The 13,834-nt window shown below is 40.6% G+C and overlaps 1 protein-coding gene across 4 annotated transcripts in view; it reads right to left on the minus strand.

Moving 5' to 3' along the window:
- Positions 1–3,849: 3,849 nt before the first annotated feature.
- The window catches only part of LOC115144716 (transcription factor SOX-6-like), a 258,270-nt gene continuing 248,285 nt past the window's right edge, over positions 3,850–13,834 (minus strand). For all 4 annotated transcript variants that reach the window (XM_065002988.1, XM_065002987.1, XM_065002985.1 and 1 more), the window contains one exon: positions 3,850–7,259. In XM_065002988.1, the coding sequence (XP_064859060.1) occupies positions 6,956–7,259 (304 nt within the window). In that variant the 3' untranslated portion in view covers positions 3,850–6,955. The remainder of the gene's footprint in view (positions 7,260–13,834) is intronic.

Consider the following 13,834-nt stretch of genomic DNA (forward strand, 5'->3'; position numbering starts at 1 on the left):
GTTTAGCTAGCTAGCTATATGTCTCAAGAAAAGACTCCACTTCACCAGATGATTACAATACCCATCAAGTTAGCCAGGTGTGTCTGGGGGTGATTACAACCATCTATTGTATTTAATGAACATGTGTACATCTCTAGACAATAGTGACTCACCCACTTAGCTAGATGTGACTGGGGGGTGGTTATAGGATAGTGTCCACTTAGCTAGATGTGACTGGGGGGTGGTTATAGGATAGTGTCCACTTAGCTAGATGTGACTGGGGGTGGTTATAGGATAGTGTCCACTTAGCTAGATGTGACTGGGGGTGGTTATAGGATAGTGTCCACTTAGCTAGATGTGACTGAGGGGTGGTTATAGGATAGTGTCCACTTAGCTAGATGTGGCTGGGGGTGGTTATAGCATAGTGTCCACTTAGCTAGATGTGGCTGGGGGTGGTTATAGCATAGTGTCCACTTAGCTAGATGTGACTGGGGGTGGTTATAGGATAGTGTCCACTTAGCTAGATGTGGCTGGGGGTGGTTATAGCATAGTGTCCACTTAGCTAGATGTGACTGGGGGTGGTTATAGGATAGTGTCCACTTAGCTAGATGTGGCTGGGGGTGGTTATAGGATAGTGTCCACTTAGCTAGATGTGACTGGGGGTGGTTATAGCATAGTGTCCACTTAGCTAGATGTGGCTGGGGGTGGTTATAGGATAGTGTCCACTTAGCTAGATGTGACTGGGGGGTGGTTATAGCATAGTGTCCACTTAGCTAGATGTGACTGGGGGTGGTTATAGGATAGTGTCCACTTAGCTAGATGTGCCTGGGGGTGGTTATAGGATAGTGTCCACTTAGCTAGATGTGACTGGGGGGTGGTTATAGGATAGTTTCCACTTAGCTAGATGTGACTGGGGGTGGTTATAGGATAGTGTCCACTTAGCTAGATGTGACTGGGGGTGGTTATAGCATAGTGTCCACTTAGCTAGATGTGCCTGGGGGTGGTTATAGGATAGTGTCCACTTAGCTAGATGTGACTGGGGGTGGTTATAGGATAGTTTCCACTTAGCTAGATGTGACTGGGGGTGGTTATAGGATAGTGTCCACTTAGCTAGATGTGACTGGGGGTGGTTATAGCATAGTGTCCACTTAGCTAGATGTGACTGGGGTGGTTATAGTATAGTGTCCACTTAGCTAGATGTGACTGGGGGTGGTTATAGCATAGTGTCCACTTAGCTAGATGTGCCTGGGGGTGGTTATAGGATAGTGTCCACTTAGCTAGATGTGACTGGGGGTGGTTATAGGATAGTTTCCACTTAGCTAGATGTGACTGGGGGGTGGTTATAGGATAGTGTCCACTTAGCTAGATGTGACTGGGGGGTGGTTATAGCATAGTGTCCACTTAGCTAGATGTGACTGGGGGGTGGTTATAGTATAGTGTCCACTTAGCTAGATGTGACTGGGGGTGGTTATAGCATAGTGTCCACTTAGCTAGATGTGACTGGGGGGTGGTTATAGCATAGTGTCCACTTAGCTAGATGTGACTGGGGGGTGGTTATAGCATAGTGTCCACTTAGCTAGATGTGATTGGGGGGTGGTTATAGGATATAACCATTTCACTGTACTGTTTACAACTTCTGTATCCTGTGCATGTGACAAATACACTTAGATGTGATATAGTGAGTGTTTACCAGAGATGGTAATGCGAACAACAACATGACCTGCACCAAGTCAGATTAGGATACGTGGCTAGAAATGTTTTATATTTACCTGGAGTTTTTCCTTGTTGTAGTCTACTCATTTTGCCACTTTTAGTCTTGAAATCTTTGGTTGTTTACTAAACTATGGCCTCACATGTGAATCCTTAAAGAGGTGGGTGGGGTTAAGGTTTAAGAGGGTGTGAATGATGCGGAATAGGTGTAGACAAAAAAAATAACTCTCCAGTAGGTGTACCAAAATATTCAAGCACCTTTTTCTCAAAAGTTTATCAACTTTCAAAGCAGAATTACTTTCACATTGTTCCTCAACTGCACAATATGTACATTCGTTTAGACTACACCTAATATATCCTGAACTAAAATATAAACGCAACATGTAAACTATTGAGCGGAAATAAAATGTTCCATATGCACAAAAAGCTTATTTTTGTTATATTTTGTGCACAAATTTGTTTTCATCGATGTTAGTGACTATTTCTCCTTCGCCAAGATAATCCATCCACCTGAGAGGTGTGGCATATCAAGAAGCTGATTAAACAGCATGATCATTACCCAGGTGCACCTTGTACTGGGGACAATTAAAGGCCACTCTAAAATGTGCAGTTTTGTCATACAACATAATGCCACAGATGTCTCAAGTTTTGAGGGAGCGTGGACAGCTGATGCAACTGTGGGTTTGCCCAACCAAAGAATTCTGCAAAAACTATCAGAAACCCTCTCAGGGAAGCTCATCTGCGTGCTCGTCATCCTCACCAGGGTCTTGCAGTTCAGTGTCGTAACCGACTTCAGTGGGCAAATGCTCACCTTTGATGGCCACTGGCATGCTGGAGAAGTGTGCTCTTCACGGATACATCCTGGTTTCAACTGTACTGGGCAGACGGCAGACAGCATGTATGGCATCGTGAGGGCGAACAGTTTGCTGTTGTCAATGTTGTGAACAGAGTGCTCCATGGTGGCGGTGGAGCAGGCTATAAGCTATGAACAACGAACACAATTGCATTTTATAGATGGCCATTTGAATGCACAGAGATACCGTGATACCTTGACGAGAACCAGTCTGCCATCTGCCCAGTACAGTTGAAACCAGGATGTATCAGTGAAGAGCACACTTCTCCAGCGTGCCAGTGGCCATCGACGGTGAGCATTTCCCCACTGAAGTTGGTTGGCCTATGGTTCTTTTTAGTGCATTCATATTTTTGTTCAGTTTAGAAATTAGAGGGATGTGAATTTCACTTTATAATTGGCCAGGCCGTCGTTGTAAATAAGAATTTGTTCGTAATTGACTCACCTGGATAAATTAAGGTTAAATTAAAAAAATATAATCCGAATTGTAATTCTGTATCCTGTTTAGTACTTCAATTCAAATTAAAGCATTGAATTGGAATTGATGAGACACACACACACACACACACACACACACACACACACACACACACACACACACACACACACACACACACACACACACACACACACACACACACACACGGGATAAGTCATTATGAAGGAAAAGAACAATAGGCCATGTTGAAATCGGTTCCCAAAATTATACGAACAGAAAGGGTAATTACCAAATATTATTGGACGGCGGGTGACATGGATGGGAGATGGTATACAATTGGAATGTATTATATACTTCTGTAGGATCACCATCGAAAAACAAACAGTTTTGAAAGCAGCTCCTCCATGAAAACCCCAATTTAACCATTAATATATTGTGTTTGAGTCAATACTATTTCTGAGAAACCACCTTTTAATCAACAAATGTCGAACATTTCCTCTGATCTCAATTTATAAACACTGCACTCTTTTCTTTCTCATCACACCATATTGAAAAGTGAATATGCTTTATATGGCATGTTCCTTCTTAGTAAAATGTATGCATGGACTCAGTTGCTGCAACTACCTTCCTACTGTATGTGTGTGTGTGTGTGTGTGTGTGTGTGTGTGTGTGTGTGTGTGTGTGTGTGTGTGTGTGTGTGTGTGTGTGTGTGTGTGTACTTGTTTAGATCAGCTTGGTATTAGTCTCTTGTTGAAGATACTGCTTAAGTATTATAATCTCTAATAAACAAGTAAAAACTTATAACAAAAAGTACATGCTGTCTTCTGTCCACTGATAAACACCTAATACAAGTCAATGATTCGATTCTGAATTTGTAAGGAAATCTCAGTCTTTATTTTTTTCTGATTGTCTGTCTCACCAAGTTGTACTGACACTTTTAGAGCCAACACCGGCTAATAAATACAATGAAATGTTAAAATGCACAATTGAATTTCAAATACAATACTTAACACAAAATGTGTGGGGCCAGGAAAAATTACGTCTGCTTCTGTAGGTTGAAACTGACCGGTGGTCTGAGTGACCTTTGAATTTGTGTCAAAGGTCAGAGCACTTCAGGCAGCACTGAAGCTAAAACAACTATTTCTGCATAAATAATACAAATGTTACTAAACTGGAAATGTACTCAAATCTGGCATCCACACAGGTGAAGTTTTGTTTGTCAGAATTCTGTCATTGTTGTTTTCTAACAACAACTTCACATTAGACAGTACTGAAAAAATACCACTCATATCCAGTGCCTGTGATGCTTATAAAACTTGAAACAATGTCTTTGCATGAGGTGAACAGTACAGCTCTCCTTTTCTCTGTATTGCAAGCAAAATCAAACTTCAGTCGTAACAAAAATGTTATTTTCTACCAACCTACAAAATATAATTCGACATGGTCGTAAAGAGATACAAATCACATACAAATCAACCAGAAAACAGAGTAACCTAAACCCGCCTAAAATAGAGGTTGTAAAAGTATACATATTTTCAAAGTAGAGATGGGCATGTGAAAATAGGACTTATGGGTATATTTTAATTTACCTGAAATATCTATTTCAAAATATTCTTGCACTACTTTTTTGAAATGCTAAGAGCTAATATTGACCAATATTGATGTTTTTGTTTTCTTTGCCAATATACCAATTTTACAAAAACAAAACATTGGTTTGTATTTTGAAAACCATCTCTGGCTACATAATTGTAAACTGATCAATTCACATAAACAAATCTGACCTTCTGAATCTAGGTACAATAGAGTAAATAAAACCTACATTTAAAAAAAACTAAATATATGGTGGCCCTACCATATAGATGACTGTCGGGGCCGCTCCTCTGCATTTTCCTGTATGACAAATAGAACTTGAAGAGTTCAACTTTAAGACTTATTGTGCCTATTATGATGTCCTGTGTCTTTATCAACATTTGCAGAGTCTATACAACATGTTTTATTCACAACCTCTATAGTCAAACAAAAGAGATTTCAAACCTAAAAGCCACTCCAGCTGAACGTCAGTGTACTGTAACAGTTGACCAAAATAACGAATTTGATCGTTTTTGGCCCCTTTGCATTATGGATGAATTAAAGGGGAAGTTCAGGATTGTACAAATCGGTGTTAGATTATTCCTCACCCTGAAAGTATTCTATGGGCCAGGAGAAACTGTAACCCATTGTTTTTTGGTTTTCTCTAAACAGCCAATACAAAATTAGGCTAGATTCAAATCAGGTTAAGTGTTAACCAGCGATAGGCAACACCCGCATAGCTGATGTTTTGTTGGTGTTGGAGCTGTCAAATCAGTGAGCAGCTGCTCTTGATCATTGTCACGAAGTCACACCCATCCCACTCGCGTTAGAAGTTCAGAACGAGAAAGTGCAGGCTATATACTGTAGAAATAATGGCGCTCAAACTGAAAATCATTCAGTGAAAAGATGTGGATTTCTATCAGCCTAATTGAGGTGTAAATTACATCTCACATTCCAGTGTTCCAACTTGTAAACAAAGCTGCATGGGATTTTTCTTAATGCGACTCCGTGCAGCCAATGGCAATGTCTGCTTTAGGTATATAATGCAAAGACCTTCTTGTGGATTTGACAGCGCTAACGCAGTTCCACCTCCGACACCACCACCAAAACGTCCGCACTGCAGATGTCAGCTAAAGCGGCAGTTTCTCCTAATAGGGACACCTCAGCAATGAAAACGGACTGTATAAGACTTATTGCAGCATCAGCATTAAGACTAGAATATTTCTGAGTGATGTGAATGTAGGTTTGGCACATTTGAAGAAAAACTGTACAATATCTCAGAAAATAATAATTATAATAATAGGTATTTTCTCCTCTGTTTCATTGTCAGTCTGAAAATGTCTACCACTTACTCGTATGAAATCAAAACACATTCACAAGCTGGCACAGCATACCTGAGCAAGGATATAAACCCCATCATGAACAGTAATGTAACATATTGTAAGCATTTGTGGAGAAAGGTTTAGATGTATTGTACTCATAAGAAATAATAAGGTAAGATGAAAGCTAATGATTTATATTCACTTTCAAATGTTAAAGTCCTGACAGTCCAAGGTTTTACAGGCAGTAAGTAACCTGTCAGGAAAGTTTCCATGGAAATCCAGAAACCCACAATCAAAGGAAACATCATAAAAACATAATCACACTTAAAATAAACATTTAACACCGATAGCTGTTGAAGACCAATTTCTGATGTCTCAGTCAAGTCCATGGACTCTCCTGTAAAAAACCACACGCAGAAATGTGTCAGTTATCTCTTTGTTCGAACATTCTCTTCTCATCGCCCTGACTCTTACTTGCTCTTGTCTGTGTTGGATTGTCTTGTTCACTGTCTAGAGGTTGTCTCAGCCCAATCACTTGGTACGGGATTGTTCAGAAAAAGTGTTCTTGTCCAAAATGGTAGTTTGAGAAACATGGGCAGACTGCAAGATCTTCAAATGCTCAGTGTATGTCACAACCTGTCCAGATTCAATCAGAGAATGCTCAGTGTATGTCATGTCCTGTCCAGAGTTAATTAGAGCGTGCTCAGTGTATGTCACATCCTGTCCAGAGGCAATCAGAGAATTCTCAGTGTATGTCACGTCCTGTCCAGAGTCAATCAGAGAATGCTCAGTGTATGTCACATCCTGCCCAGAGTCAATCAGAGAATGCTCATTGTATGTCACATCCTGTCCAGAGTCAATCAGAGAATGCCACATCCTGTCCAGAGGCAATCAGAGAATTCTCAGTGTATGTCACGTCCTGTCCAGAGTAAATCTGAGCATGCTCAGTCCGTGATGCATCAAATCCCGGACAAACTGTTCCACCCCCTTGTACTGTTGAAAAGTTGTTCTGAGCAAAACTCAGTCTCTGTCATATTGTCCTGCTTAATTTTTTTTCTAAAAGTTCAGAAGTTCTTCTGAGCAGGTTTAGTTGGCACTGACAGGCTCCCGTGTCTCGTGGTCGCTGCTGTAGTCCGATTTATCCTCAAAGTCTTCGTACATGTCTATCTCGTGCTCCCCGTTGACTGGGTGGTCACCGGTCACCATGGCAACCGGCTCTGGCTTGACCACGCCGAACGTGCTCTGGATGACAGGAATTGCGGGCTCGGGGCTGGCCGATGCACTGGAGCAGTCTGATGTTAGGTGCGGTGAAGGCGTGGCTGTCGCCATGGTGATGGCGCCCGGGTAGAGGCCTCCAGCGCTGTTGCTGATGGGGATCTGAGGCTGTGGCCTGAGGTAGAGAAGAAGAAAGAAAGAAAGAAAGAAAGAAAGAAAGAAAGAAAGAAAGAAAGAAAGAAAGAAAGAAAGAAAGAAAGAAAAAGAGAGAATGAAGAGAGAGAGAGGGAGGGATAAGGAAGGAAAGAGAGAGAGAGAAAAGAGTGAGGGGGAGATAGAGTGAGAGGAGAGCGACAGAGATAAAGAGATTGAGTGAAAGAAAGAGGGAGAGAGAGATAGGAGGAGAGTGAGCAGAGAGTGAGAGACAGAGAAAGAAAGAGAGTGAGAGGTAGAGGTAGCGAGGGAATGAGAAAAAGAGAGAGCGACAGAGAGGGTGTATTAGAAAAACAGATTCATTCTTTACCAGACTGATTTTGAACGGTGCATTAATTCTTCAGCTATTTAAAACAAGTTGAACAGTAGCTCACTCTCTTCTTTTGGACAAGCCTTAACACAGAGCTACTGCCAGCACACAGAAATCCTGTGAACGTCAGCTAAATAACCTTTCCATAAATGGATGGAATGAAGGTAAACGCATATCACTCAATCAAGCCCTCTGGCTCCTCAAATGAAGCACATAAACCAAGAAAATTGCTGTCAGTTTCCTCACCTAACAGTTCCTCCTCCCCCTTCGAGAAAACAATTACAGCAGAGAACAGACTTAAACTACTTAAAAACAACCCGGTTTCCATTATACGGCGAGCCTGGTTGAAATTGGTTATACCTCAACTTATAGCCAAGTTATTTGATTTAGTCATGAGTGAAACGCCAGCCGCTACAGCAAATCAGGCTTTGCGTTCGCTTGACCACACAGAGTAAATGACAGAGTCAAGCCTGTGACATATACCTGTACCGCCACTCTCCCCAGTTACCACATTTGGCTCCTTGGAAGATTTGGGAATGTATGTTTTTTGTTTCAAATTGGTTTATGGGAACGAAGCCATAAGGTTCCCTGTCCGGTAAAATTGAACGTTTTTAAACGTTCTGAGAACAGAAGGGAACATTTTGCCCGTTCTGGGACTGTTTATTTTTAGGTTGCAGTGAGGTTGTGAGAACATTTTACTCTGGTTCCTTAAAAGTTTTCATGTGAGGTTTTATTAACGCTCTGAGAACGGAAATTGTAAGTTATGAAAACCTACATTTTATACTTTTTTTTTGTATCCTTAACCCTTTACACAAATATGAAATGCACATGTATGAGCATGGTAGGAATTGAAAGGGAACCATTTGGAGATTATGGAAAAATTATTAGACCAAAGTTGACCGTATACAAGACTGAATCCAAACATTACACAGTTGATTTTATGTGTATTTTACATTTACTGTACTTTTCACTGCATTTGTTGACAACGACATCTGAAAATAACCTGGACACATTCAGTAACATGATAAGGAAATAGAATGTGGGGTTGGTGCAACATGAGACAAAACAAATTGCCCAAGTGGCCACAAACCTCTCCAAAGTGTGCACAGTTCCTATGTCATTTCAATGCACTTTAATGACTCAAAGAAGAGTTATCAACTATAATGTGCTTTTTTGAGCTCTCCTAGCTGTGCCATTGAGGAACTAGAGCAAGCAAGTACTGTTGTTGTTTACGTAATCCAAAAACAGACCATTTTAAATCACTAATCTGGGTCAGTTGGGCATCAATTGAAAGCTTGTTATATTGTTCTATTGTCAACATCTTACGGTATTAGGCTTTCACAAGGGAATTCAGACAAACGGATCATCATTTTGGTGCACATAGAAAGGAGTGCATTCAGGTGCGTGTTCCGTGGGGAATCGTCTTCACAATAGACAAACATAGGCTCATTCTCTTCAGGACAACCCAGGGTATGACACCATGTCATCTTGTACATTAAACATAGTGATCATAAACTTTGACACTATATGACTTTTATGATATGGAAATGTGAAGTGCACATTTGGACTCACGGGTGTTTGGTTTCCTTGTATGACATCAAATTAGTATTTATTTTAACCCTCAATGTCTCATCTTTCAAAATACATTGAGTCCTCTTAATTTACAGCATTTCCCTCACTCAGACAACAAAAGTTGTCCAAATAGCGGGAGGGATGGGGGTAACTTCTTCTCGCGAGTGGTGCTCAAGTTCAGAATGGCTGTCAGTCAAAACCCATACAGCAATGTGAAGTGCAGAGCCTGAGCTCTGACATCATTTATAGCATGTTACTGTACAGCCACTGCATTCCAATTTAGGCACTTATCAATGACAAAATCTACCATTTTCAACCCACGCATACAGTGCATTCGGAAAGTATTCAGACCCCTTCCCTTTTTGCACATTTTGTTACTTTCAATCTACACACTTACTCATCAATATACACAAAATACCCCATAATGACAAAGTGAAAGCACTTTTCAGACCCTTTGCTATGAGACTCTAAATTGAGCTCAGGTGCATCCTGTTTAAATTGAGCATCCTTGAGATGTTTCCTCAACTTGATTGGAGTCCACCTGTGGTAAATTCAATTGTTTGGACATGATCTGGAAAGGCACACACACCTGTCTATATCAGGGCCCACAGTTAACAGTGCATGTCAGAGCAAAAACCAAGCCATGAGGTCAAAGGAATTGTCTGTAGAGGTCCGAGACACAGATCTGGTGGAAGGGTACAAAAAAATGTCTGCAGCATCGAAGGCCCCCAAGAACACAGTGGCCTCAATCATTCTTAAATGTAAGAAGTTTGGAACCACCAAAACTCTTCCTAGAGCTGGCCAAACTGAGCAATTGGGGGAGAAAGGCCTTGGTCAGGGAGGTGAACAAGAACCCGATGGTCACTCTGACAGCACTCCAGAGCTCCTCTGTGGAGATGGGAGAACCTGCCAGAAGGACAACCATCTCTGCAGCACTCCACCAATCAGGCCTTTATGGTAGAGTGGCCAGACAGAAGCCACTCCTCAGTAAACGCACATGACAGCCTGCTTGGAGTTTGCCAAAAGACACCTAAAGGCTTCTCAGACTATGAGAAACAAGATTCTCTGGTCTGATAAAACCAAGACTGAACTCTTTGGCCTGAATGCCAAGCGCCATGCCTGGAGGAAAGCTGGCACCATCCCTACGGTGAAGCATGGTGGTGGCATCATCATGCTGTGTGGATGTTTTTCAGCGGCAGGGACTGGGAGACTAGTCAGGATCGAGGGAAAGATGAATGGAGCAAAGTACAGAGAGATCCTTGATGAAAACCTGCTCCAGAGCACTCAGGACCTCAGACTGGGGCGAAGGTTCACTTTCCAAATGGACATCGAGCCTAAGCACACAGCCAAGACAATGCAGGAGTGGCTTTGGGACAAGTCTCTGAATGTCCTTGAGTGGCCCAGCCAGAGCCTGGACTTGAACCCGATCAAACATCTCTGGAGAGACCTGAAAATAGCTGTGCAGCCCCATCCAACCTGACAGAGCTTGAGAGGATCTTCAGAGAAGAATGGGAGAACCTCCCCAAATACAGGTCTGCCAAGCTTGTAGCGTCATACCCAAGCAGACTCGAGGCTGTAATCGCTGCCAAAGGTATTTAAACAAAGTTCTGAGTAAAGGGTCTGAATACTTATGTAAATGTGATACTTCCGTTTTTTAATTTATTTTTTATATTGCTTTGTCATTATGGGGTATTGTGTGTGGATTGATGAAGAAAAAAAATATTTAATACATTTTAAAATAAGGCTGTAACTAGGATTGCAAAATGAACTTTCAATAAATTCCCTGGTTTCCCATAATCCTGGTTGGAGGATCCCGGAATCAGGAGGGAATAAGTAGAAAATCTGGAACCCTCCAACCAGGATTTCTGGAAAAGTTCCCAGAATTTTGCAACCCTAGCTGTAACGTAACAAAATGTGGAAAAAGTCAAGGGGTCGGAATACATTCTGAATGCACTGTAGGTACGTACGGGTGTACAGGGCTACAACAGGGCTACAACAGGGCTACAACTTTCACTTAATGTTTCAATAGGACTTTTAATAACACTGCTAGCTTATTCTGGGTTAACTATTTGGAACGCCAACCACAGATAGGAAACATGGAAATTCATTTCCTTGGGCATTAATCATGCCAACACATTTTTATTTTATTGGGACATGGTATCAGTGAGATTCAAACCTATGATCTTCTGTTCTCTATCCAGTGAATAAGTCCACTGCGCCACCAGGATGAACCTAGCATGCCATGTTTTTTTATGAAAATAATGTTCATTTATTTGTATTTTTTTAAACCTTAATTTAACATTTTAGTCTATTCAAAAATACACATTTTAAAAGAAACAAGCACTCATTAAGATCAGTGTTACTGGGCCACACACATGAACACACTTAACAAGATAGAGGATAGAGACAGTTTTGTTGATGCTGAGAAATAATATTTTAAATAACATTCTCTTCATGTTCTGAGAATGGATTTTAGAACTTATGATGTTAATGTGTACAATTCTATTTTATTTACATTCCCAGAATATTGCCAAGAACTGACATAAAAGAGAATCATACCTTCTCTGAACGTTCTGAGAACATCGCTTAAGTCACAACATTTGAGAACTTAAAAATATGCCATTAAAAAGATTCACATAGGAACTGTTCTGTGGAAGTACTGAAATTCACAAAAAATAACATTGTTTCTTAACGTTCTCAGAACAATTTGAGAACATGACTTTAGATGGAAACCTGTAGGAAACGTTAACCTGAAGTACTGAAATTCCCACAGAAGAACGTTGTTTTTTTAATGTTTTTGGAACAATTTGAGAACATGACTTTAGATGGAAACCTGAAGGAAAGGTTATCCTGAAGTACTGAAATTCTCACAGAAGAACATTGTTTCTTAACATTCTCCAAATTATTTGAAAACATTCCCAATGTCAAACAAGTTGGAGAACGTTCCTAGAACATTACAAAAATTGAAATGAAATATAACCATGCTTGACCTTTTAAGAAACGTTCTGTTAAAGTAATGGAATACCAAAAAAGTATGTATTTTTTCTAAAGTTCCATGCACCATTCCCAGAAAGATGTGGGGAGGTTGTATGCAAAATAATCATAGGACGACCACGCTCTCACCAAGCGCTAAGAAATATGGTTCTCAGAACATTGTGTGCTAGCTGGGTCTCTCTCTCCCTCTCTCTCTCAAACATCTGCTTACGTTTTATATCCTGGTAGTGTAATGTCTGTGTCCAATTTCTACCGCCCGCAAGCGCCCGCCATTGTCCTAATTTAATAAATGACAACTATTAAAAATCGTTCCAATTCAAAGCTGTGCCCCTGGTAAATCCATTGAAACGAGGCCCGCCGTGATGACTTAAAACACATCCATGCCTGTTTCCTATTAAGACCAAGCCACTAGTTTTGTCTGAGTCCAAAATGGCACCCTTTTCCCTATATAACGCACTACTTTTAATCAGGGTCCCGGTCAAAACTAGTGCACTATTTAGGGAATAGGGTGCAATTTGTGACACTATCCTTGTTCTCAGCGTTGCCTACAGTTTGACAGAAGAGGATGAGAAAAGCATAATGATAAGAGACCTCATTATCGCTAAACTAGTAGTTTGGATAACAAATTCAGCTCACAGCTCAGCACTATTGCTTGAGGGACATGGTCAGAGTCAGTCCTCGGTACAGTGGGAATTAGCCAAACAAAGAACAACTTCCCTTAACAAAATTATTAGGACCAGTTATAGGGAGTTTTTCCTAGCCACCGTGCTTCTACACCTGCATTGCTTGCTGTTTGGCGTTTTAGGCTGGGTTTCTGTACAGCACTTTGAGATATCAGCTGATGTACGAAGGGCTATATAAATACATTTGATTTGACCAGTTGACTCAAGTGTACCATCTGAACATGTGAGCATGAAAAAATATTAAAGGGATTGTTGATCCCAGGATCACTGTTTACTTATCACTTTAAACTTAGTATTAAAGGGGAAGGTGCAGTTGCTACATCCACTTTTGGACTTGTAAATGAACTATGTGTACCCAATGATTCTTGACTAATATAACTTCTAAATTCCTCATGAGCTTAGTTCAACTGTCTGTCATACCCCATCAGAACCCAGAATATAAGCTTGTTTAACTCCAACGTTTGTAAACAAAGTAAATGTCAACAAAACACTATACAGCCTCAGAATATGGTTAAAACTATACTTTTGATATCATGGATGGTCAGTCCTAACTCTGTCTATGAATTTGAGAATGGTTACACATTTTGTCCAGCTCATCCGTCAGCTTTTTATCTAAAACAGGGGTGAGGAGAACATTTAGTTATAGTTTGAACTGCTGATTGCTGCTTTAAAGGCTAATTACACTCCAAACAGTTTTCTGACTTCAAAATAAGTCTAATGTCAAGATGAATTCACATACCACTCCATCGGTTATGTTTTTACATCTATATTCAAATGATTGAACAATATCTCTTTGTTATAGAAATGGTGCTTATCTTTTTCCATTTTAGATTGTGGCGTAGAGCTGAATCTACACAACAGATGACCTGGGACATGGATTTATGTCAACAGAAGACCATTTTGAGGTTTGAAAACATCTGACACAATTGAATTATGGAGTGTAATGTCCCTTTAAGTACACTATCAGTTAGCCTAAAG

This window comes from Oncorhynchus nerka, linkage group LG17 (assembly GCF_034236695.1).
Source record: "Oncorhynchus nerka isolate Pitt River linkage group LG17, Oner_Uvic_2.0, whole genome shotgun sequence".
Lineage (NCBI taxonomy): Eukaryota > Metazoa > Chordata > Actinopteri > Salmoniformes > Salmonidae > Oncorhynchus > Oncorhynchus nerka.